The sequence below is a fragment of the Ailuropoda melanoleuca genome, chromosome 4 (assembly GCF_002007445.2).
Source record: "Ailuropoda melanoleuca isolate Jingjing chromosome 4, ASM200744v2, whole genome shotgun sequence".
Classification (NCBI taxonomy): domain Eukaryota; kingdom Metazoa; phylum Chordata; class Mammalia; order Carnivora; family Ursidae; genus Ailuropoda; species Ailuropoda melanoleuca.
In genome coordinates, this window is record NC_048221.1 from 80,347,519 (window position 1) to 80,374,903 (window position 27,385).

Sequence of the window (27,385 nt, forward strand, 5' to 3'; positions counted from 1 at the left end):
TATGTTAAATACAAGAGAATAGGTACTAAAGTAAGGGAAAAGAATAGGACTAAATAGAGAAAACAAATGAGGGCCCTGAACAGACCAAAAATGACAATATGCCATAAACTAAAGAGTACGAGTGACTCAATTTTGTGCATCAAGATTGAAAGAAAAATACGATAAAGATACCAGGTAATTCTAGAAATGCAAACCGATTTATAGTGACAAAAGCAGTTGCCTAGGGAAGAGGAGGGGACCAGGAAGAAGGGATTATAGAGAGGCAGGAGGAAACTTTTGGGGGTGATCGATATGTTCATTATCTTGACTTTGGTGACAGTTTCCCAGTTGTGCACACATAAAAACCTATTAAACATACACTTTAAATAGGTGCAGTTTCTTGGATGGCGATTAAACCTCAAAAAAGCTGTTAAAAATATTTTTTAAAAAATCAGGTATTAACAAATTCCATAGGATAAAAATCTATAGTGTCTACATAATGTGCTTCTATTAGATCAAATTAAGCAACCCGGAATCAGCAAATAATTATAGCTTTTTACATATATTACCTGTGTTTGTCCCCTCTGAAATAATGCTGATCCATGAAGAGTTTTAAACATATCTACCTCACAATTTATATTCCTAAGTGAAGTCAAATCCCGACCATCGCACCTATAGTAATAAAGGAAAGAAGTATGTAAAGCAGTGATCAAAATCAGAAATGTCACCTATTATCTCTTATCTCTACCAGGAAGTTCTCAACCCCAGTGTGTCATATCACCTGCGGAACTTTAAGAACTTTAAAAAATAATACAGGTACCCGATCCCTACACTAAATCCCACTGAATCAGAATCTCCGGTTGTGACCCATACACTTGTACTGTTAAAGAAGTTCTGCAGGCAATTCTGATGTGCATTCAGTTGGGAAGCACTGCTCTACACACAAGTCCCACAGAGAAACAGTCAGACACATCCACACACTTTTCAACATCTGTATATGAAAGATCATAATTTTTTAATGTTTACTTGAAAAAAACCAGTTCCTTGCTTTGATCAAGTAGCCACTTTCAAGGCAACTTACAGAAGCACATACTTCAATTCCATCAAAAAAGGATATTATTTACCTTTTGTATTCATTCAAAATAATACTTCTAAAAATCTCCTTTGCAACAACATTGAAGGATTCTATTATTTCATATGTATCAGCCTCTGGAAATTTTTCTATAGAGAGAAAGACAAACCAAAACAAAGGTTTTCTCTTTTTGGAAGATAAGATTTCTCTTCAAAGTATCAAATCAGTTAACTATGGGAGTAAACCAAGGGAGTTGATGCTGAACTATTTAGTCCTCAAGCAAGCAAAGTAGATAAATCAAATATTCTCAATTAGGAGAGACACAAGTATTATATCTCAAACATATTGTTATTGAGAACTTAATTTGCTTTCTATCACAGCAATAGTGCTTTGTGATTAGCTCTCTATTGTATTATGTTACTCACAAATCCAGCCATATTATGAAAAGGTCTGAGTAACACTTTTAAGATTAAGAGTAATCACCTTCAATGTTTTACCTTAGGAACTTTTCTTAGTCTGCAAATAGAGAAGAATTTGCTTTATATGTTACAAATCCCTACTGGTTGCCTTTTAAGTTAACATTTATCCAATTCTTTCAGGACCTATGTACTATACACATTTTCTTAAATGCCTTTAATCTTTGTAACAACTTATGAGGTATATTCTATTATTATCACCATTCTAAAGAAGAAAAAACAGGCTTAACAAAGTAAATTGCCTGAGATTACACAGGCAGTGACAGATACAGCTGTGACCTCAATACAGGTCTGTCTGCCTACCTAGGCTTATGTTTTTAAATGTTAAGCTACTTTATCAACTGATTCATGCCGAGTCTTAAGTACTGTTCTCTCAAGCATTTGGTTTATTAAATATAACTTTAACCAGACCATAAGAAATGGACAACAGAGCGAGGGATATATTAAGAACTGTATCTTCGTTAGGCAGGAATAATTTTAAAAATTACACTTTAAATGTCATGGTTGGTACACATTGTGACTGATATTCACATAATAAAATCCTTTATTATTTTTAATTTCTAGAGAGCTAAATTTTCTAAAATCTAAATTTTACAATTCCACATATTATTAACAGCATCAGTTAACATTTTTTGAGTACTTGGTATGTGGCAGGAACAAATGCAGATGACTTACCTATTTAATCACCATAAACCAGATATTATCAGTATTACAATTTCACAGATTAAGAACTTAAGAATTTTAAAGAGCATTTTTCAGATTTCCAAATGACATGATACAAAGTTTCCCATCATAGAGCTTAAGAACCTGATCCAGAAAAGACTGGGAATATTCACATTCAACATTTACTGGTACCCACTCTATCAGGTGCAGTGCTGACCACATTCATAGAAGTGCAAGATTTTATTTATTTATTTATGAGAGAGAGAGGGAGAGAGCGAGCAAATATGCATGCGTGTGAGCAGGGGATGGGGGCCAGAGGGAAAGAGCGAATCTCAAGCGGACTTGGCACTGAGCCCCACGTGAGGCTTGACCTCATGATTCAGAGATCATGACTTGAGCCGAAATCAAGTCAGATACTTAAAACAACTGAGCCACACAGGTGCCCCTCACAGAAGTTAAATTTTTTTTTTTAAAGATTTTATTTATTTATTTGTCAGAGAGAGAGCACAAGCAGGGGGAACAGAAGGCAGAGGAAGAAGCAGACTTCCCACTGAGCAGAAAGCCTGATGCGGGACTCGATCCCAGGACCCTGGGACCATGACCTGAGCCGAAGGCAGATGCTTAACCGACTGAGCCACCCAGGCATCCCTCACAGAAGTTAATTTAACAGTAACCTTGGGATGCATCATTATTGCAAATTTACCAAAGATAAAACTAAGCAACAAGGAAAATAACTGATTCTCCGAGGTCTTACAACTGAAATTTAAAAAAACTATTTTTCCCTTTTAAATATTTTTTTTAATTAATAAAGCAAAGTTTACCTCTTAGTTGCTCCTCTGTATCTAATCTTATCTTGTTAACAGCTTCGTCTCTGGAAATCTAAAAGAGAGCTGAGGTTCAGTATACATGGCAACATTTAACATTTCTATTTTTACATTATTATACAATTAACACATTGTAATAGTACTCAGATTTCTCTACTGGTAGTATTTTTTAAAAGATTAGAGCTAGTTATTGATTTATAAGTAATGTTACCTGTTTAATTCATTCAAATATATTTACACACTTCCCTAAAACTTGAATTAATCAACAAAAGGAGAATGGAGATGCGAATAACTAGGCTTCTATTTAGCTTTCTGTTTAGAGATTTTTAATAAAAATTCATAAATAAGATTATGTGAATTATGACAAAAAAGAATTCTCGGAACAATTTTTAAAGACAAAATTCAGGTATACCTACTTTATCATGTTCATAATCAGTAAAAACTGCATAGAGTCTTTCCATGGTGAGTCTATTTTAAGCACAAAATAAATGTCAGCATAATAATTCTTATTGTTAATAGTATAACAGTACTATTATAAACAAAATTGCAATATTAAATAGTAAGCTAAAATATTTAATAATAAGCATTTTATAAAGAATTAAAAATGTATTTGTTGTTCTTTAACCCAGCTAATCTGTTTACTATTTTTAATACAATATACCAAATTTCTTTCTCCCCATCTGTCAGGGAAATCACTCACACATGGTACTATGCCCTCTCTTCTTCTTAATTGTTCAATTTATTTCACCTTAGATTTTTCTTACACATAAACTCTCTCTCCCCACTCTTTTTTAACTTCTTGCTTTTTTCTATTCTATCCACTTGGGCTGTTACTGCAGGCAACTGTTTTGTTGGGGACAGCTTACATCTCTTTAGTCTCTGACTGATGGCTGTAAGACCGATAGTAAGGGAAATATTAACGTTTTCAATTTATTTGAAATAAAATGAAATGCTTTTCTGGTAATTTCATTCATTCTTACTGAGTGCCTGCCTATATGCTGGCACTGTTTTAAGCACTGGGCATACAGAGGTGGTTATACTTGATTTCTTTTCAAGAACCTCAAGTTTCCTTAGATATTCAAATATCTTATGATTTGTTCTTTTTCCTTGTTTGACACAGAGAGATATGTGGATTATCTGAATCTTAACCAATAAACTCCCTCCCCCTTTCATTTGAGATTCAGACTTAGGCCCTTGAAATGGGAACTGGGTTTATCCTTTTTAAAGCATTAGATTGGTATTTATGGCGCTCACTTTTAAAGTAGAACGGTGCCATCTAAGAAGTAATGCATGGACTATGCTTCCATGGGAAGTTTTTTTCTGAGAGGAAATTAAATCTGGTAACAACTTCAAATTTTCTTTTGTACAGATATTCTTACTTATGAGTGTGTTCCACAATCTCTGGTGAAGGGGTAAATAACTTCTGAGGTGTCCTCTTGGTAACACCAATTTCTTTTACCAACTGCTGGATGCCCTGAATTATCTGTTGGGTATATTTTACTCCCACTTTAATAGCATGGCAAAAGTCCTGTTGTAAAATGTTCTCCGCAGAGGCTTCCATCATCACTATTTAAAAGGGGGGAAAAAAAAGATTGCCATTGAATCTTTTACCAGGATAGCATTTTTAAGCACCTTGACATGACATAAATACTACAGATCAGTTTTGCTTATTAATGGTATATCTACCTTTTAAATTTCTTTCCTTAGCATCAACATACTTCCAAAATGTAAACAACAGTAAATGAATAAAGAAACCTTAATATTTGAAATTAGGTTTATAATTTTCTTGAATTTAATAAGGGATTTCTCATAATAAAGTGAAACAAAATAAACTATGCTTAATTATTAAATAACAGTTTTGAGATATAATCCAAATACCATAAAATTCCACCTTTAAAAGTATACAGCTGTATTTATTTTTAATATGAATTTAAAATGAAATTTTAAAATATCAGCATAGTAGGAATCCAATAAATGTTTTCTGTTTAACAATTATTGGATGTGACCTATTTAATTCTGTCACTGTCACAATGTCTAATGCTTGCACAGGTGGGGGGAAATCTTTTGCAGTGATACTGTTTCAAGTAAGCCAACTAGAGGACCATAGCTACTACCATAAAAAGGCTGCTTTTATGGTTTTGTGTAGTAAAACTCCTATGTAAAGCAGGGAAGCTCTAAGTAGCACTTCTGGCATGGTATCCAGTAAAATCTGCTATTCAGGTTTGGCTTTGGTATCTGCCAGGCCGCTAGACTCCTGCCTACTCATGTGTCATATCTGGCCCTTCTCAATTTGTACAGTCAAAAATTGTGTAATGCACAGATATGGTAGTAACTATCATATTTAATATGTTTAACCACATCATGTTGTCATTAAGATTTTTATTATCTAAATCATCACTTGTAAAGCTTCTATGTGTAATCTAGAATGAAAAAACATCTCCTTATGTGCTTTGTATTGTATGTTGGAATTCCAGCAGTCAATCGAAGCTGACCTGTGAAACTAAAAAAAAAAAGATCTAACATCTGTGTCATCTGAGTTCCAGAAAGAGAGGATACATATGGCAGGCTGAAAAGTACTGGAAAAATAATAGCTAGAAAACTACCCAAATTTGGCAGAGACATAAAGGTACAGATTCAAGAAGTTGACCAAACCCTATACAGGGTAACCCAAAGAAATACATATCCTAATTAAACTTCTGAAAACCAAAGACAAAAATCTTGAAACCAACCAGAGAAAAACACCACGTCACCCATATGGGAAAAGTAAAATAATAGATATATCATTAGAAGCCATGGAGGCCAGAAGCGAGTGGCATTTTATTTTTTAGGTGCTGAAAGAAAAGAACTGTCAACCCAAAATCCTATACCCACTGAAAATATTTAGGGAATAAAGGAATGCATAATTAGGAATGAACTGAGACTCTTAGATGGAGATTAAGAATATTTGTCACTGGCAGACCTACCCTAAAAAAATGGCTAAAGGAAGTTCTCTAAACAGAAACAATAAAAAAAGAAACCATGGAATATCAGGAAGGAAAAGTACCTGTTAAGCAAAAATGTGGGTAAATACAATATGCTTTCCTTTTCCTCTTGAGTTTTCTAAATTATGTTTAATGGCTGAAGCAAAAGCAAAAATTTTAACATGGCCTGTTGTGGTTCTAAATGTAGAGGAATATTAAAATGATTATATTACAAATGGGGGAGGGTAAGGCAAGGTAAGGTTTCAGTACTTCACTTGAGGCATAAAGCAGCTTTTCTGACATGATACTGAGATTATACTTATATTATTCTTCTCATCATATTCCCAAGACATCCTCTCTCACTTTTCGCCAAATTAAACTGAACTAGAGATTTTTTTTTTTTAAAGATTTTATTTATTTATTCGACAGAGTTAGAGACAGCCAGCGAGAGAGGGAACACAAGCAGGGGGAGTGGGAGAGGAAAAAGCAGGCTCATAGCGGAGGAGCCTGATGTGGGGCTCGATCGCATAACGCCGGGATCACGCCCTGAGCTGCAGGCAGACGCTTAACCGCTGTGCCACCCAGGCGCCCCAATGAACTAGAGATTTTTAAAAATGTATTTGACATATGTAAATTATATCTCAATAAGTTGATTTAAAAGAGACTATTCATTTTTAAAAATACTTTATAAGAAAATTCCTTATAGTTTTGTGTTTATAGACCAGTGCTGTCCAATTTGGCAATTACTAGCTTCATATGGTTATTTGCATTTAAATAAATTAAAATTGTGTAAAATTAAAAATTCAGTTCCTTAGCTACTCTAGCCACATTTCAAGTACACAGCAGCCACATATTCAGATATAAAACATTTAGTTCATTGCAGAGTTCTACTGAACAGCACTGCCATGTAAACTAAAAATTTACACAAAAAAAGGTTGTCTTAAGTGATTGTTAACCATTTTCAGTAGTTGAAGATTAAAGATTTTTGAGATTAGTTGAAAACTATGAGTTCTAGATACAAATTTTTTCTTAAAAATTGTTACTGGTTACTTTTTCCTAAACTATATCCTAGCATACAAAGAAAGATGAGTGGTATTAAGTTTACCAGTTGAAAGCAAGCAGAATGTGCAGAATAGTGGCTGCTGAAGTCATCTAGCAGCCAACAGCACAAAGAAATTATTCTTGCCCTTTAAGGTCATACTTTAAAGATTTGGATTACTAAATATTTTAATAATGGAATGGCAGCAATTACTTTTTTGTATTTTTGTATCCCAGAAGTTCCATGATGATGGTATTGGACTTGGGCCCAATATTAACTTTGACACATGGACATGAAGTCAAATGTATATTTGGTGCACTGTTATGAAAGCAGAGAAGTAGATGAATATGAATATCTTCATGGAGACAGTGATGCAAAAGACATAAAATGGAGGCTGGTAATTTCTGAAGCCACTCTTACAGGTTGCTTCTGAATCACTCTCAGCCTCCTTCTTGTTACTCAAAACAAACTTCTGATGCTTTATGCAGTCTCTAGAGTCTAATTCATCCATCTAGAGAGCAAGAGGTAAGAAGAGAAAGCTAGAAGTTGCCTGTGGGCAACTTTTACAGCATGCCACAGATGCAGCAAAGATCCTCAGTTCATTGCTATAACATCTCCATAAAATTAGAGGGGTTCAAAGTCTAAGGCAGGTAGAAGCTATGTATTTATGACCATTCAGAAGCAAGTTTATTTCTGTGTCTTAATGATAACAGCAGGTATTAACAGTACGCCCACTAGGTACTAGGTATTAATGCTAGGCACTTTACAAACCCTGACTCTAATCTTCACAACAACCCTATGAAGTGGCCAAATCAGTTTACTAAGTGAAAGTAATGAACACTGTAACTTTAAGCAAAAAAAATTTCAGATGCAGACCAGGTAAACTTGAGACAGTAAACTACTCAAGGCCCTTTCTGGGATGCTCAAATATGTAGGGGTCATCTGTTTCACGGCTTCCCCAAATGTTTGGAATGTTCTCTCTACATTGTAATAGTTTCCCACAGTAAGAATCTCACCTTCTGGAGCTAGAATCCAAACAATCATTTCCTTGCTTCCCCTGTAGTCAAGAATGCAATCATGTGTTATAGTTCTGCCTGGTGTGAAGTGAAAGTGAAAATTGCTAGCTGAGGGCTCTAGAAAAGCTCCTTGAAAGGGAAGGTGGCATACTCAGCTGCCATACACCTTTTTGTTATTCCCCTCCTTTTTCTTCCTCTTGCCTATAAATCAAATAAGTTGGCCAGAGCTCCAAAAGCAATTTCATAAGCATGAAGATGAAGGCCACACCTTGAGGACAGCAAAGAAGAAAACTGTAAGGAATCTAGATTTTTTAAGGTATCATGGAGCCAGGGGTGCCTACACGGCTCAGTCGGTTAGGCATCCAACTCATGATTTTAGCTCAGGTCATGTTCTCACGGTCATGAGATTGAGCCCCAGGACGGGCTCTACACTCACATGGAGTCTGCTTGAGATTCCCTCTGCCCCTCCCCTGACTGGCTAATGCTTGCATGTACACTCTAATAAATAAAATGTTTACCCCCCCCCAAAAAAAAAAGATATCATGGAGCCACTAAAACTGTCCTGGACTCCCTTCTTATTTACTTTAGCAACACAATTCCTAACTAATATGTAGATAACGTACAACTCATATGTGTTTTATCTACCATATAGTACCTTATTCTATCTCCATTACTGACCAATATTCCAAAAGAAGCTGGAAATGAGGTGTTTCACACATTAATTGTACACAGAAGTACTAAAAGCTTAATAGTTTATTCCCACATCAGAAGATTCCATGTCAAAAAGTCCCAGACATCAAATATCACACAGAATAAACTGATGAAACCTTAATTAATTTGTCCAAGGTTACACAGTTAACTGTGTGACAGCTGCTTGGTTTCAAACGCAGGTCAGTCTGACTATCAAAGCCAATTCTCCTTCAAGAGAACTAGGCCAATTTCCATTCATGCAATTTTGACATTTTTGTTAGGAGTGAGGGTGACCTATGGTCAGTCCATTTCTTCTTTATTAGTTTTCTACCTACCAGAAATAGGTCACCTTTTCCTCAAAGGACATTAAACACCCTCTGAATGATGAATTAGCTAAATTAACATATTTAAACTAATAAAGCAATTTATTACCAGATTTAGAAATTCAATTTTTAAACTAGCTTATTGATCTAAAAATAATTACCAGGACTGTCTTGGTAAATAAAGATTTTTGTATATTTCAATTAAAGTTATATCAGTCTTTTTTTTTTAATTTTATTTATTTATCAGAGAGAGTACACAAGCAGGGGGACAGCAGGCAGATGGAGAAGCGGTTCCCCACTAAGCAAGGAGCCCAATGCGGGACTCGATCCCAGGACTCTGGGATCATGACCTGAGCCGAAGGCAGACGCTTAACCAACTGAGCCACCCAAACGTCTCAAAGTTGTATCACATTCTGTAATTTCAGGTATTTTTTGATATGAGCTAAGAGCACCACCAAAATAGGTCAGCAGTAAAACAGAACAAAAGTCTTTATGGCTAAGTGACAAGACACACATACACAGAAGAATATAGATGCATTTTTAAGAAGCCAGAACTTACAAGTAAAATCGAGAACAAATGTACTACTTAAACTACTTACCAATTTGACTTTTAGGTGCTCCAGCAACCACTAAATTTAAAGTACTAGAAGACATTTCTTTCCGTGTTGGGTTAACAACACACTCTCCATCAATCATTCCTATTCGCACTGCCCCTAAAATACATCAAAATACTGGCAGTTTTGTAATAAAAAGTCTCAGTTTTCAAGACACTATTCCAGTGATAGCTTCAATCCCTATCTTCAATTGTGACTCCAATAAAATCCATATTTCTACCATGGTATTTAAGGCCCACAGAACATCCTACACCCTACCTAATAGCCTTACTGGAACACTCTGCGTTGCTCAAATACATTATTTTTTCCATACCTCTGTGATTATGCTCATGCTTTTTTCCTGGGTTAGGCTATACTTTCTCCAAGGAAATGCTTACCATTTGACTCTGCTAAGGTTCAGCTTTTATGTTGAGTACTTTGAGAAGCCCTCCTTGACAACCTGACTTCAAAAGACAAAACCCGCCCTTCTCTATCATTTTTTTTTTTACATTTTTACTATACCTTTATAATAGTCTGTAAATAATTATTTGTTTCCCCTATTTATGTTGAAAGCAAGAACTATTCCTAGACTGCTTTTCTTCCTTCAGTTCTTAGTATCTGACATTTAGGATATTAAAAAATTATTTATTCAATGAATCATTTTTATATTGCATGATTACAACTTGTAAGAGTTGTAAGTTATAAACATACTTGTTTTATCCTGAAAGACTATGTACTCTAACAACTTCCTATCCCCCCCACACACACCAAAAGCCTTAGAGAGACAACTAAGTCAAAGTATCTAAGAACATAAAGTCTCTAACACCATAACATGTTGCTATCAAAAACAAAACCTACGGCAAAGATGAAACTATCTCAAGGAGCTAAAAGGAGTCTTAGAATGTCATCTAATTAAACTCCCTACGAGATAATAAATCAGAGCTAATAAATCCGCTCTTGCTATAGTGTGCTCACTAGTATTTCAAGAAAAGACATGCTTCTTATTTTCAAATCCTAACTTACCAATAGGTCCATTCCAAGGAATATCTGATAATGAGAGAGCTACAGAAGCTTAAAAACAAAACAAAACAAAAAAAAGAACTGAAGTAAAAAGATTTCATTCCTTTAAAAAGACAGTGATAATTTTAATCTTGATTTTTATACTTACCACCATTAATTGCTAAAACATCAGGTTCATTAACACCATCTACTGCCAACAGATTACAAAGTACCTGGTACGAGGGAAAAAATTCAGAGCACTTAAAAAATAATCTACTTGATTTAGGAGGATTATCATTTTGGTTAACATCTTGGGCTAAAATAAAGGAGCACTATGTGGTTAAAAGCATGAGGTTTGTAGTCAAACCCCTTATTTCTGGCTATCATTTAACTACATGCTTGACTATGGCAAATCACTTAGGCCTCAGAAGTTTCTCATTTTTAAAAGGGAAAAATAATAGCATTTTCTTAAAAGGTTTTCTGAAAATTATAGGAAATACTATTTGTAAAGCATTTACAATACTGGGCATGTTGAAAATATTTAGTAAATGTTAGCTATTTCTGTAACATAAAAATATTGTTTTCTGTTTATAAGCATATACAAAACAAACTGATGAATTCCTTTATACTGCAATAATATGCCTATGTCACGTACTTAAGAAAACGACTTATTAAAAAAGAAAAAACAGGGGCGCCTGGGTGGCTCAGTCCCTAAGTGTCTGTTTTCGGCTCAGGGCGTGATCCCAGCAGAGCAGGGAGCCTGCTTCTTCCTCTCCCACTCCCCCTGCTTGTGTTCCCTCTCTCGCTGGCTCTCTCTGTCAAATAAGTAAATAAAATCTTAAAAAAAAAAAAAAAAAAAGAAAGAAAAGAAAAAACAACTACTTGAGGTAGTGACATCCTTGCAAAGGTATATTTGCAAGGCACATTTATTTTTACGAAATAAATAAAAGTTCATTAAAGCATATGGGTCATTATTCTGAAAGAGAATAATATTCAAAAAATATTAAAATATAATAAAATAGAAGTTTAGAGGACCCAATAAAATAGGTAATAAAGACTAGTTGTATTGATTGTCCTAGCCTCTGACACTAATATGACTTAACAAGCCCCAGCAGGGTCTGTCCCCACCTTCCTCTATCACTCTATAAACTTTCAAACTCACAAGTTTGTTTCCTGCCTCTGGACTTTTGTGCTTCCCACTCCATCTGCTCAGAATCCTTCCCCCACACTCCTAGGTTGGCTAACTCCTACTCATAATTCAGGTATCAACTTAAATTGACATTGAATAAACATTAATTTTTAAAATTATTAATGTTTTTTAAAAAGCTTAATGTAAAATAGTAGCATTACCAAAAATTCTTATTTTGTGTTCTAATGTTTAGCCTAAGTAGTATTATAGAAATTCATTAAGTAATTTTTTATTGATCTGGAAACAAACCTAAAGCAGAATCTACCTGTGTATCATAAAAGTATCCAGCTGGAAAGAGAGGTCTAATTGAACGATCTGCCAAAAGAAAAAAAAGAAAAGACACTAAATAGTACTGACAAAAGTCGCTTTACAGTTTACCCTTTTCTCCTATTAAACATCAGGCTGAAAAATAATATAGCTAGCTGTTCAATATGTTAAAAAAAAAATCCCCTTGGACTGATTTACTGAAAGGATCATAGATAAATGTCAGTGCTTTAATTAATATATACCATGCCCTAATAACAAAAAGCTAGCAGGGCAGGAACACACAAGTCTAAACTTGGGGAGCAACTTTTTATTCTGGTTCCATAGGCATCAGTTACATATATAAGCAGAGGAAAGAGACTTAAGGCCAGCGGCAGACCAAGAGAAAATCTTTCCTTGGTATTCTGTGTCTGAAAAATGCATAAAAATATACACAAACTAACAATTTCTATATAGAGGAACTGTATAGAAGAGCTCTTCTGTGTAGAAGGGCTATAAACTTAAATGATCCCAAATATTTAAGATTTGAAAGATTATAGTCCTATTTCAGTACTTGATGAATATAATGCTTTCAAGAATTACTATGCTGAATATGAAAATGAAAAATACTAGGGATAGATTGAACAGAGTAGTAGAGGCACGAGCCACAGAATTTATATGCTCAATAGAGATTCATTCATTTCATCAACATATTTATTGAATGCCGATTTTGTGCAAGGTAGTATAACAAGTACCCAGGATTCAGTAGTGAATAAATAGTTTTTTCTTTCCTGGAGCCCACATCTGAGTGAGGGGATACAGAAAGTAAATAATCTCAGGCAGTATTAATGTAATGGAAGAAAATTTAAGAGAACTATAGAATATAGATAGAAGAAATGCTAACACAGGCATAACAAGAGAGTTAATGCCTCTATCTTACTATCTTACCTATTACTCGACTTGTAAGAATTTCTTTATCAGAAGATCCAATCTCTCTTCTGAGATAGTTTGTGGGAATTCTACCTGCTGCAGCAGCCTTCTGTCTATAGTCTACCTGAAGTAGGAATGAAAAAAAAATGAAGTTCATTTGACTTCTTTTTATGGCAACAAACAATTCCCCAAGAACCACTACACAGATACTAATTCTCCTGAGGTTGCTAACAACATGGTCCAGATTAAGAATGGAGGATATTTTATTTACTTTTAGGATTTTGTCTCCCTTTGGGAAGGGAAAACTGATAAAAATATTTCAGTAAACTGATTTTTAAAAAGTCTTCCACTTAGTGGACTACACAGCCTCATTATTTCCCATAGTGGCTTATTCTGGTCAAATCAAACATTTCCTTTTTAGTATCAACTCTGTTACATAAAACTGCATTCCCGTTTTCATAACAGAAAGAAGCCATAAACTCCTTAAGTACTCCTTACTCTTCACTAAACATATACTTGCAAACTCATAGTGAAGGGAAACCTGTGAAAGCAATGAATTCACTGCTATTAAACATCAAAACCTTCATGCACTTCGCTGTTCTTATCAACCTGGACATTCTAAAGCATGCTTACTACTTATATGAGAATTGGTTATGAAGCAATCAGTCTCAATCTTTTAATGACTCAGTATCAAACTACAAAAGAAAATCCTTCGTTGTGTGAAGTTTAGACATTATGTACTCATTAGACAAAAATATTACAAATTCTACATTTATGCCATATAACTGTTCAGATAAATCAGCAAATACTTACCACCAACGGCATGAACTGGGAAGGTGAAGGTTTTGTTTTGCTGACCGCTGTGACCATCACCGCAGTGTCACCTGACTTAAACATAAACACAGGCAAATTTCTTAAAAACCAGACATTAAAATCTAAGTAGTAAGTGAGTGAATCCTTGCTCCAGTTAAATACAAGGAAAGAGAATATTACTCCATGACAAAATGATAATAAAAATAATCACGACTAGTCCAATCTTGATCCCTTCTACGAGATCAGGAAAAGGCTTACTGATAGCTTAGTCACATGCAATAGTATCTTCTACTTCTTAAGAAGAAATTTAGGCTATATACAAAGAAAAATCTCTCACTTATCACAATTAAAGAAAATAGTAAAATCACTTTCACTAGAGAAGCATTACAGAATTTATTAACAGAATAAAACAGAACCCCAAGTTTCAAACAGATCTTAAAGGTCATTTAATATATCCAGCCCTCTGACTCCCTGGTTCTCTGGGATAGTTCTGAAACTAGAAATGTTCTGTATTAATTTACAGTACCACAGTTCTAAGAAGTGACATGATGTTGTAAAGTTAGTAGCAGTCTCCATAACCATTTTTAAGATGAAAATTTAAAAATCGGGACTTTTTACCTGTACTACAGCAGAGCCATCTGCAAATCTGGCCAGTTTTCCAGAGGATATTTCTAGTTTTCTGTTTAAAAATAAAAATACAGTACAAAAGGACTTAGGTCATCAATTCAAATCCCAGCTCAGTATAAAATAATCTAAGATTGTAATAGAAGAACCAAGACACATAAGCAACCACCCAGCAAAAATACAAACAAAAAAGGGATAGAATTCACAATCGTTATTAAAAGTATCAGGGGAATTTAAGAGCTGCTTAAGGAAAAATACAGAAACCAAGGCACAGGAAAAATCTGAATGAGAGATAAAGTACTTTGGGGGTGGAGAAGCTGTGTTCCTAAATGTTAATTCCCACTTACAACCTTTGTTTAGTCTGTCATCCCTTGCCTTATTGATAAAAGTAGCCTTTTAACAGACAAACAGGACCAGTTCTCCACTTAAAATCCTTTAAAGTAACCCCCAGTGCTTTCAGGACAAAATATAAATTCCTAAATATTGCCTACAAAGACATTCATGTTCAACAGTGGTGCCAAGACAAGTCAATGGGGGGCGGGGGGAGAGCCTTTTCAACCAGTGGTGCTGAGACAACTAGATACCCATATGTAGGCAAGTTGATAAAGCTGGATCTCCTTCCTCCTTGTAAATAAAAATTAACTCAAAATGTAGTATAGACCTAAATGTAAGAGCTAAAACTATAAAATTCTTAGGAAAACACATAGGAATAAATCTTCATAAACTTTGGGTTAGACAATGTCTTACATATGACATCAAAAGCACAAGTGATAAAAGAAAAAATAAATTGTACTTTATCAAAATTAAAAATTTTCGTGTTTCAAAGGGTATCAAAAAGGTGAAAGAAGGGGCGCCTGGGTGGCACAGCGGTTAAGCGTCTGCCTTCGGCTCAGGGCGTGATCCCGGCATTATGGGTTCGACCCACATCAGGCTCCTCTGCTATGAGCCTGCTTCTTCCTCTCCCACTCCCCCTGCTTGTGTTCCCTCTCTCACTGGCTGTCTCTATCTCTGTCGAATAAATAAATAAAATCTTTAAAAAAAAAAAAAGGTGAAAGAAAACCCACAAAAGAAAACATATGCAAATCATAGATCTGATAAGGGACTTGTATCTAGAATATGTAAAGAATACTTATAACTCAATAAAAAGACCACCTAATTTTAAAATTGGTGAAGGATTTGAATAGAAGTCTATACAAAGAAAATCTAAGTAGCCAGTAAGTACATGAAAATATGGTCAGCATCATTAGCCAGCCACTAGGGAAATGCAAATCAAAACCACAATGAGATATTACTTCACATCTACTAGGATGGGTATAGTCAAACAGATCGGTAACAAGTGTTGGTGAGGATATGGAGAACCCTCATACAGTATTTATGGAAATGTAAAATGGTACATCTCCCTTGAGAAATAATCTGGCAATTCCTCAAGAGGTTAAATACATAAGTGCCAAACGATCCAGCAATTCTACTCCAAGGTAAATAGAGAGAAATGAAACCTTCTTATGTCCGTGCAAAAATTTCATAGGAACATTCATAGCCACAGCATTATTCAAAATGGCCCCAAAACAGAAATAATCAAAATGTATGTCCACTGATGAATGAATAAACAAAATGTGGTTTCACTGCATACAGTGGGATATTATTCAGCCATTTAAAAAATGAAGTATTCGGGCACCTGGATGGCTCAGTCAGTTGGGTGTCTGACTCTTGGTTTCTGCTTGGGTTGTGATCTCATGGGTCATAGGATCGAACCTCCCCTTCCCCCAAAAAATCAGCCTCCTCACTCAGCAGAGAGTCTGCTTGAAAGATTCTCTCGCTCTGCCCCTCCACCCACTCTCAGGCACTCTCTCTCCCTCTATCTAAAAATAAATAAATCTTTAAAACAAAGTGAAGTATAGGGTGCCTGGGTGGCTCAGTTGGTTAAGCGACTGCCTTTGGCTCAGGTCTTGATCCTGGATTCGCAGGATAGTTCCCGCATCAGGCTCCCTGCACAGCGGGGAGTCTGCTTCTCCCTCTGCCTGCTGCTCCCACTGCTCATACTCTGTCAAATAAATAAACAAAATCTTTTAAAAAAAATGAAGTACTGTTATGTGTTACAACATGGATGTAACTTAGAAACATAGTAAGTGGGGACTCCTAGGTGGCTCAGCCGGTTAAGTGTCTGCCTTTGGCTCAGGTCATGACCCCAGGGTCCTGGGATGGAGTCCTGCATTGGGTTCCTTGCTCGGCAGGCAGCCTGCTTCTCCCTCTACTCCTTACCCCTGCTTGTGCTCTCTCTGGCAAATAAATAAACAAAGTCTTAAAAAAAAAAAAAAGAATTTCCATACCTTTAAAAAAAAAGAAACATAATAAGTGAAAAAAGGCAGTCACGAAAGACCATGTCACTGATTCTATTTTATGAAATGCTCACAATAGGCAAATCCATAGAGACAGAAAGTCTCTAGGTTAGTGGTTGCCTGGGGCTATGGAGGTTGGGGAGAAATGGGAAGTTACTGCTAATGGGCCTGAGGTTTCTTTTGGGGGTGATGAAAATGTCCTAAAATTGATTGTGGTGATGGCTGCAAAACTGTGAATTGTACATTCTAAATGGGTAAATTGTACAGTATGTAAATTATGTATTAATAAAACTGTCTTTATAGATACTACATAGGTGGTATTATCAGTCTTATTCCCCAGCTTCCGCAGAGTACAAAAAGAGGTTATTGAAGGCTTGAAACAGATCAGCAAAACTTGTCAAAGAAACCAAAATTCATAAAAGAGTATTGTGAAGCCAAACCAACTCAATGTCTCCTGAAGATACTGAGGAAGATGTTCTGTCCCACAAAGTCTGCTTCAGAAACACTATCATGGTCCAGTGCTGAATATACACATATACAACACACACACTAATGCCCTGCCTGCCCTGTCCTTCATATGCAAAAGGGATAAAGAGATAACTCAATATTTCTACCCATTAAACACTTTTGTCAGAAGTCTGAGTTCATGAATAGCATAGTTATCTATTCAGATAGATTCATTTTGTTAAATTTGAAAACCAAAAAAAAAAAGCATGTATATTTGTACTACCAGTCCTAACTTTGAAAAATTATGAGGTTTTTTTTTTTAACCACAAGAAATACTTGAGAAATGCTGGATGGGTTTCTATTACTGTTCAAAACAGATGTTGTGATGACAGCCTACAATAAAATGGGTTTACCCTGACAGATGGAATGATGAGGTGCAGAGATAAGGCTGGAGGTGGCATAGTAGGCAGAGGGAATGAGATGCTCAGAGCCAGTCACACTGTGTAGCCTCAAGCAAAGTCCCACCAATCTATCTGAAATCAGTATTAAGATTTTATGTGTAAAATGTAAATTTGGGGTCTTGAAATTTTAATCCGGAGTTAAGAATATGCTACCAGTACTTCTCAAGACCTAACAGGAATTGGCATTCCACCTAATAATGTAAGTTCTGAGTGATCCCTGTGAAAGGAAGGGGAGTATTCTCTAAATAAACTGAAGTGGGCCCAAGACAGACAAGAGGAGCTATGAAAGCTCTAGTTCTAGTCCATTAATGGGGATCTTGCCCCAGAATTTTTGAGATTGCCCACAGTGGCATATTCTTTTGCATATCCTCAATGATAGTAAGTCTTTATTCTTTAATGGGGATATAATTTTTACAGGGGACCAAGAGAAGGCAGTAGAGAACAGAGGTTAAAAACATGGGTTCTCTATGAATAATGGTAAGCATCAATGGAATAAAATACTTTAGTCTGCAGATGACATATATCACTTTTAATTAGGTTCCACTGGTGAACACCAGTCACACGGCCCCACCTAGCAGTGTACCAAAGAGAGCACACATACTCACAAAGCTTGAAGCAAGGAGTAGATGGCCCACTCTGCTAACCGGCCCTTCCCAATTGTATCAGCAGGCAGAGAAGTGAAGCCAAGGAAACATTGCTAAGGTTCTACAGCTAACCTATTTACAATGGGAGCTGATTGAATCAGTGAGAAAAAACAAACAGGTGTGCAGTACCTCCAGATATTCTCATACATGCACAGTTCCATTTATATGCTTATTCAAACAACTTGGATTTATATATTTATTCAAACACCACATCCTCCTGCCTTCTTTGTTCCCTGTTGATTCTACTCAGTGTCTCCAGCAGGGGTCCTAGGCCACCCACCACATAGTCCCATGGTCCTTGCCTTGGTTTGATTGCCCTGATTTGAACTTTCTTCCAGGTGTGTGCAATTTACATTACACAAAGAACCAGGTGGTTACTTTTCATTGTATCTCATGATCTCAGCTGGGGTTAACTGACCTATGTAATTTTTTCCTGTTCATGCACTTTGAGTACTGTTTTTGGTGCAAGCTTATTACTTTTATAAATCATGATTGATTTTACTCTTATTAATTTACTCTTCAGTATATGTGTAAAATATCTCCAGATACATACAAGATTGATAACACATATGGCATTTGGGGATTGGAACTGGGTGGCTATGGAAGGAGATTTTTGAGTTTAAAATGTTAAGCCATGTGAATGTTTACCTAGTGTGAATGAATAACTGATTAAAAACACTTAAAAACGATAAATAAAAAGGATTAGGAGGAGCAGTGATTCTATTGGAGTGGAGAAGGGTGGACAAGGTGGCTGAGGAGGAGAAAGGGGAAGAGCAGAGCTAGCTGCCACAGGGAGTACAACTCCAGGCAGAGAGGTGTTTGGAAAAAAAAAATTTTTTTTTAGAAGCATCTGCAGAATAACCACCTTCCTCCAACTTCCACCCAGAAAAATTCATTAATACAAAAAAAACCCCAACAAAAAACCAAACATCTTTATGATTCAGCCTCTGCCTGTCACTTGGCCTTACCCTTGATGCTAAACTCACATTTCACCTTTTGCTTCATACACAGTGAGTTATTTTAGCTACTCAAATGTACTGTCACCTCCCTGTAACTGCACTTTCACTTTCTCCTTGCTAATTCTTCCTCCTCCCCCTTCAAGATTCACCTTCAATTACAAGCTGTAGGGTGCGATAAATATGCCTTTTGTGCTCCTTTGGCACCCCATTCACATCTCTCCTACAGTGATTTTCCCAGCACCGCATCTGTGTTTATCTTACTCCCTATCAGAATTTGTTTCTACTGTGCCCTGTACACAGTAGGTGCTCAATAAAAGCTTGTTAAACTGAAAAGTCAACAGTTGTCTCAGAGATTACTCTGAGTATTAAGTACAGCATTGCATTGTATATAATATACATGGTAACAGTATAAAGTGAGTGGTACATAGTAGTCAAATTCAATAAATGTGGCCCCCAAAAAACCTTAATACAAAGATTTAAGCATTGATTTACCCAGAAGGTATGATATTTAGGAATCTAGTTGTTACAACACACGACACAGGTTCAAGAAGAACTAACTACAAGAGATCCAGGGTGACTGATAAATGAAATATTTAAAATAGATTATGGAAAATTTGGAAGGCAGGGGCTAATATTGTTGCTTTGAATTCTTTAAAAAAGTCCGTTTAGTGCATAGCAGGTGTTTGTTCTGAGGTATTTATTCAAAGAATGTTAAGTCATTGAAAAATGGAAGAGAGATTCTCTCCTTTAAAAAATCAGAATCAGGGGTGCCCGGGTGGCTCAGTCGTTAAGTGTCTGCCTTCAGCTCAGGGCGTGATCCCAGGTTCCTGGGATCGAGCCCTACATCGGGCTCCCTGCTCCCACTCCCCACTGCTTTCTCGCCCACTCCCCCTGCTTGTGTTTCCTCTCTCGCTGGCTGTATCTCTCTCTGTTAAATACATACATACATACATACATACATACGTACATTGAAAAAAAAAAAGAGAGAGAGAATGCGAGAGGTGGAAAGAGCCTTAGAGGTCATCTAGTCTAGGGATCAACAAACTATATAGCCTGTTTCTGTACAGTCTTTCAGCTATTTTTTTTTTTTTTTTTACATTTTTAAAGGGTTTGTAAACACACACCAATATGTGACATAAAAGCCTAAAGTATTTACTGTACACAAAAGCCTAAAGTATTTACTGTCTGGCCCCTTACAGAAAAATTTGATCCTTGACCTAGGCCAGTCTTCTTATTTTGTGGCAAAAATATTAAGTAACTTGTTGAGGATCAGTCATTCAGTAAGGTCAGGAAGAAGACCTGTAATCCAATGGTAGATTTTTCGGCTTTTTGTACAAACTAGGGTCAAAAAATTGTAAAGTACATGTAAAAAAAAATGTAGATATATAAAGTAAGCATTAGCAATTTCATTTACTCTAAAAATCCGTTTTTAAAAAGTGATTTTATTTTATTTTTTTAAGATTTATTTATTCGTCAGAGAGAAAGAGACAGCCAGCTAGCACAAGCAGGGGAGCGGCAGGCCCCCAGCTGAGCAAGGACCCCAATGTGGGACTTGATCCCAGGATCCTGGGGTCATGACCTGAGCCGAAGGCGGTCACTTAACCGACTGAGCCACCCAGGCGTCCCTAAAAAGTGATTTTAGACTTGAATTATGGCCAACGGACCCATGTTAAAGTATGGGCTTGGAGAGAAATACAAAATCCACCTAGTCTCAAATTAGGTGACTCTGAGAAAGTTACCCTTTTTTGAGCTTCTGTTTTAACTACGAAATGAGATAATAGCACCTTTACTGAAGGTTTAAAAAGCGTGTATCACGTAACCAGCGTTCAGTAAACTGATGTTTCCCTTCCCTTCCTACCCAGAGTCACACTGGCCATGTATTTAGGCAAAAAATTGGATTGGAAAACGTACGCATCCACTGTCAACTCATACCTGAAGTGAAATGTTTCCCACTTCAGAGTCCAGGAGTCCCCGCAAATAAAGGGGTTGAAAGTCAGGTGGACTGACTCAGCTGGAGAAAAGAGCCTGAACAGGGTAAAAGAGAGGACCGAGAAGTAGAGGACACGAGGCTGAGGCAGTGTGGGAAGGGGAAGGGAGCCAGAAGACAGACTCCAAACCCGGAAAGAGAAATCTGACATGTAGGTTTGGGGTAAAGAGGGGTAAATGAGACCTGCGTTGCCGGATTCTTAGCCTGAGAGATGAATGTACTTAGGGCAGCCTGGACAGGACGCCTTGTGAAAGGACATAGAACGCACGCTGTTCCTTACCTGCTGCCTAAGTCCACGGCCACGGCTCGGAACCTCGCGCCACCCCATAGCGCTCGCACCTGCAACTGGGTGAGGGCCCGATCCCGCCCTGGTAGACGAAGGGGACCATCGCAAAGCGGCCGAAGCCGCAGGCATGAGCTACAACGCGTGCAGGCCGCCATGACACCCGGCACGCGATCACCCCAGGCTGCACCCTGATTGGCTCCCTGTAGGGCGGAGCCTGATGCAGTTTCGTTTCCGTGGTGCCGGGGGCGGGGGAACGCCGGGGAAGCGGATACCTTGGTCGCTTTCTACGAAGACAAGAGAGGGTCAAACCTATCTGAACGCAATTGTGACAACCTAGCTTTTCTATTTAAGTCTGTGCCAGTGAAAGTCAATTGGAAAGTTAATGCCTTTTGTGTATGTGTGTGCTATCGTAATTTAAAAGAAAATCCTAGAATAATGCAAATGTTGAAAAAGTAGGGTAAATATAGTAATGATGAAAGTCACCAGACAACACATTAACATTTGGCTTCTGTGAACTGAGAATTAGAGGAGATTTTTTTGTAGTGGACCATGGAAAGAGATCTCTCTCTCTCCCTTCTTCTGCCTTGGTTTTTATTTTATAAATTTCACACAAATATTACTGCAAAGGTTTATGTTAATTTATTTCTAGTAAGTTAATTTAACTTTTTATTGACCTATATCATCATTTTAGATCTTTGACATCATTTGTTATTCATCTTCATTTCCATTGTTAGTATTTAGCAATTCATTTCTCTGCCCCTTTTGATCAAGTGTTATTTTTTAAACCAACTCTTATCAAAGGCAAAATGCCAGCTACTATTTAAAATAAATGTTTTGGAAAATGAAGAAAAATAGTTTTTGGAATTTGAATTTGATAAATTTTCAGGGAGTAAATAAATCTCTCCCACCCCTCTTAATCCTGTTAGAACATCTTCATATGGTTCCTTGAATGAATCAATGATAATTTTTTTTTGTTATGAGGGTCATATTTCTCCTCTAAAGTCATAACCTCCTTCTTCCGGAGAAATCCAAACAACAAAATCCAACATACACTCAAACATGGTTTTAAGAACTAAAAATGTTGAGCTTCAAACAGACAAATGATTTAGTGGCAAAGAAGCTCCCTGACACCTTGGTTTCCATGAGATATTAATACTGATTTGGAATTTCCATGTCAATAGAAGGAATTACTATTAACACTCCTAGGGATATTTATTGTTAAAGAAGTTTTTGCCTCTTCCTTGACATTTGACTTTACCTCCTGTTGCCACAGTGTTTTCTAGACCAATCTAGTGAAACCTTCCCTAATGACAAATCTATAATCTACTTGCCATAATACAACATGATTTTGGATTTATAAAATAAGAATAGTAAATCACCTTTTGCTAAAGCACTTAAGTACTACTTAATCATTTCATTCAGGTGGTGTCGCCGAATAGTTTGGAGTATGAACTTGAAATTAGTCTTGAGTGGTCCCACTCTTAGCTCTGCTGTTTACTAGTTGTCTGACCCTATCTCTCTAAGGCTCAGTTTCCTCATTTATAGAAATGAATACTAATATGAATCTCATAGGGTTTTTGTAAAGATTAAATGCGACAGAGGATGTAAGATGTTTATCACAGTCCCTGCCAACATTATCAGCACTTGATAAATGGCAGATTCAGCTTTGACTAGCCTTTTCTTAATTTTCCCTCTAGTTTCCTCTTTGAAATACTGAACAACCCTCTTTGCTGTAGAGCCCCATGAATCTGTTAAGGTTTCATCCATCTGGAAATACTGGAAAGCAGTATTTACACATTAAGTCCACCTGTTTCCTCACACCAACCCCAAATAATTAATATGGTAGAAATTATTTCATAAATTTAAAGGCAATGTGGGTATTGAAATTTGTTATTAAGTAGTCATAAAGGTGATCCAGACTGTGTTTATATTATGTGTGGTGTCTCTCTTGATTGGATGGGGGCCCCCAGATGTGGGGCAATGATCGCTGGTGGAAGCCAGAGACGGGGTAATAAAAGGATTCACCCAAGGCAAAACATAGGAGGTAAAAGTTACTGAATACACTGCAACAGAGGAGCCAGCAGGACAGCACAGAGACTATCTGCAAGGAGGCAGTGGGTGCGGGCTGTTTTTAAAGGGGGGAGGTGAGGTGTGCAACTTACGGAATTTTCCCTTTTTTGGTAAATGTGCCTGGTTGTAAGTAGCCCATTGGTTAGTTAGGGTCTATGGCTATTTTGGGTGGGTTGCCTGATCAGCCTGTCTGTATTCAGCCAGGGGATTGCTCCAGGCCCTTTCTACATTCATTCCATTGCTTACCCCGTTTGCCTAAAAGCAGCCTCTACTTTAAGCATTTTAAGATTAACACAGAAACAGAAGTATAAAGAGTTTAAATTCTTGTGGTTGTGAGATTGGGAAACGGAAGGATTCCATAAAAACATGGTTTTTGCTTTTTCCCCTGCTTCTATTCTTGCTAGGACCTGCACCTCCACTTTACACATGCCTCAGAATGCAAATAGTGTATGTCCCCCTTGTAAGGAACAAAGAGTTGATGATTTCTTTAGAATTGATAACAGCTAAGGAAAGACCAGATGAGAATGAGTGGACAAAGCTATCATATGCATATTCCAGACCACCAGCACTAGACTTTTTGAGGCCAAGACCCCCTGACTCCAAGGAAGACCTTGTCTTTATTCTAACTGGTTCCTGGATGCCTGGGAGTATATGCACACCAGACCACAATCCTCAATAAAAACCCTGAACAAAGACAAGGCTCAGGTTCCTTTTCTTTCTGAGTTTCCCAGATGCTCCATCTGTATCTGCTCTCTGTATCTTCAATAAACTTTGCTATCACTTCCTGCTGGCTTGCATTTGATTTTCATCCTGCTTGAAGCCAAGCTGGTCCTGGGGACCCTCTCTGGGTCCCTGGACCCAGCCTGCCAGCATCAATTGTATTCACAGAAGCTGTGATCCATTGAGGTGCAATCTGAGATGTCACATTCTAGAAATATAGTTCTGCCAGTTATATTTTGACAGTCAAAATATAATTTAAAAGGAAATTCTTTACCTATAACTTCTGAAGGACATTAAAGATGATCTAATTTAAATCCACCAGCAATATTTCTCAGATCTCCTTTTTTCTTCAAACTCCAATGAATGTGCATCAAATTAGTTAATACCACTGCCGGCTCTTTTAATTTAAGTAAAACATCACAGCATTAAATTACTGTTAATTAAAATTTAATTTGGCTTATAAAGTATATACAATTATTTTAGTTTTATGACTGTGTAAGAGGTACAAGATTAAAGAGTTTGTGTCTTGTTATATATTTGTACAAAAATTTTCAGTGGCCACCAAGGGTGTCCACGAAAACTTTTTCTCTTGACGGAACGTAGTTGGAGGGAACTTTCTAAGTTGCAAACCTAATTATGTCTCCATTCTGATTAATTTTCTTCAGTCACTTCCTAATCTTTGCTTTGCATTGACTACAAACTGTCCCTAGTTAGCCTCATCAATTTTTATTACCTATTTTCTTCCCTTCCTCTCATTTTATAATCCAAGGAAACTAAGCTACTCATTCCTCTCTGATATACAACCCTCTCTCCTGCCTCTGTGTCTTTGTATGTATGATTCTGTGTGCCTGATATATATTCTCTCCAATATGTCAGTCTGGCACAATCAGTCTTCAGGTCTTAATACTGGAAGCCTTCAGTATTAGCCTCTCTGACTTCCCCATGCTGAACTGTGGGTACAATCTATGTCCATCTTCCATTTTATTAACTAATTCATACAGTCATTTCATCCATGGAAATGAATGTGGGAGTAGGTACTGTGTAGTGGTTAAAAGTGCCGGCTCTGGCACCAGATTGTCTAGGTTCAAATCTCACTTGTCGCCTCCTAAATATATGACCGTTGATAAGTTGCTTACCCTTTCTATGTCTCAGTTTCCTTACTTGCAAAGTGAAAATGATAAAAATACCTACCTCTTAGAGTTGTTAGGCAGATTTAAGTGCAATCTTATTTTTATGGAACTTAGCATAGTTCCTGGCCCATGGAATACCTGCTTTATGACAGGCACTATGCTAGGCTGAGGGGATTTAGGGGTGTCAAGACAGTCATAGGGCATAATAATTCCTGCTTTATGGAGTTTGAAGTTTAGTATGAGAGATGGATAAAAACACAACCAAACAAATAAAAGGAAAAATTAGGGTGTGAGTAATAGTAAGAAGGAAATAAACTAGGTGAGAAGATAGGGAATAATGGGATGGAAGAAAATACGGTGGCCAGGAAAAACCTTTCTGTGGAAACGTTTAAGGTGCCCTGAAGGATGAAAAAGAGACAGGTTCTGAAACATGGGGGCAGGTGGGAGCAGTGACTTGTGGGGGGAGGGTTGCCCCTGAGTTAGGAGAGAGTTTGGCTTCTGTGAGGACTTGGTAAGCCAGTGTGGCTAGAGAGTAGTAAGTAGGAATGTGGCAAAGATGAGGTAGGGAGTGCCATGACCTAGTCTATCTTTTAAGGTGGTCCCTCTCGCTGTTGAGTCTAGAATGGATTAGAGGATGATAAGAGAGAGGTGTTGAAATCAGGAGTAATGTGGTGGCAAGGGTGACAAGGAGAAAGGATGGAGAGATTTGGAATATCTTTTAGTGTTGGAATTAATAGGACTTGTCAATGAATTGGATACTGGGAGGTGTGAATTAAGACTATTAACAGGCTTAGATGGGTCACACAGAGTGTGCCCTCTGTTCCTTGTTTCCCTTTGCACTGCTCTGATCTCTCTTCCAGCAGTAGACCACAGTAACTTGTTAGGTGAATCTTGTTACCCTAGAGGTGGGAAGTGAGGTACATGCTGTTCTCTGCTCTTCTGACTAACTCTCAGTCTTAGGAAGGTACTGTGTCCCTGGATTCTCAGTGCTCCTGCCCCTCTCTTAGCTATAATTCTGGGCCAGGAGTAAAGGGTTATGTTCTGCTCCTTCTTCTACCTGCAGTGGGTTTTCACAGTGCCTTAGGAGTAAGAGTATTTGTCACATTCTCACAGCACATAAAGCTTTGATTCCTGTGGAGACACAGGAATCCAGTAGGGCTTTTGCCTTCCCCACAGTGGCTGCTGTGTGCCTTCCCCAGGCCTGCACCTTTCTCAGGAGTCTTGCTTTTACCCTAGTCTTTTTTTGTGAGCACTCAGTGAAGTCCAAGGAGAAGAGCCTGTGAAGTGTTGCAAATTCCTGTGTCTGCAGCTTTCAGGGGTTCTGTTTACTCTTGTAAGTCCACACTCAGCCCTTAGTGATTGGTTAAAACATCTAGGTGAATTCTTCTTCCCCTCCTCCTCCCCCCTCTTCCCCCCCCTTCTTCTACAGACTCCACACCCAGTATGGAGCCCAGTGTGGGGCTTGAACTCACGACCCCGAGATCAAGACCTGATCTGAAATCAAGGAGCAGATGCTTAACTGTCTGAGCCACCCAGGCAACCCTAGTTGAACTCTTCTTACCCTTGTCTGTTGGTGACTATACTGGATGAGCAAGAGCTCATGTCCATTTCTCTTTGAAGGCTCTTATCTTTCCTTAGATTTCAGATTCATTGGTTTTCCTGTCACTTTTAGCTCTCTGATGGGTTCCAGAAAAGTTGTGAATTTTCAGACTGGCTTTGTTGTTACTGTTACTGTTATGAGAATGGGGTGCTCTTTCCAGATTTCTGCATCCTAAGCAAAAGCTGGTCTCACATGCTTTTGAAAACCCCTCCTCTCTCTTACTTAGTCTAGAGAAGTGAAAAAAAGGATATAATCTGTTTTGTCACTATTTTTTTTTAGCTTGCTCCTGCCTCCATAATTTTTATGGTTCTT

At 37.3% G+C, this 27,385-nt stretch overlaps 1 protein-coding gene and 1 long non-coding RNA gene across 3 annotated transcripts in view; one reads left to right on the forward strand and one right to left on the reverse strand.

Annotated features, from left to right (window-relative positions):
* The window catches only part of PNPT1 (polyribonucleotide nucleotidyltransferase 1), a 45,155-nt gene extending 23,409 nt beyond the window's left edge, over positions 1-21,746 (reverse strand). Inside the window, exons 1-13 of one of the 2 annotated variants that reach the window (XM_019792794.2) lie at positions 21,548-21,746; positions 14,428-14,488; positions 13,810-13,880; positions 13,015-13,120; positions 12,089-12,138; positions 10,804-10,867; positions 10,659-10,706; positions 9,642-9,755; positions 4,394-4,580; positions 3,431-3,482; positions 3,012-3,069; positions 1,104-1,200; positions 549-651 (exon numbers count right to left, since the gene is read on the reverse strand). In XM_019792794.2, coding sequence (XP_019648353.1) covers positions 549-651; positions 1,104-1,200; positions 3,012-3,069; positions 3,431-3,482; positions 4,394-4,580; positions 9,642-9,755; positions 10,659-10,706; positions 10,804-10,867; positions 12,089-12,138; positions 13,015-13,120; positions 13,810-13,880; positions 14,428-14,488; positions 21,548-21,682 — 1,146 coding nt within the window. In that variant the 5' untranslated portion in view covers positions 21,683-21,746. Of the gene's footprint in view, positions 1-548; positions 652-1,103; positions 1,201-3,011; positions 3,070-3,430; positions 3,483-4,393; positions 4,581-9,641; positions 9,756-10,658; positions 10,707-10,803; positions 10,868-12,088; positions 12,139-13,014; positions 13,121-13,809; positions 13,885-14,427; positions 14,489-21,547 lie in introns of both variants that reach the window. The other variant, XM_002914035.4, reaches the window with a different exon arrangement.
* LOC105242250 overlaps positions 1-27,385 on the forward strand; it is a 91,672-nt gene that overhangs the window by 16,145 nt on the left and 48,142 nt on the right. The window lies entirely within an intron of this gene.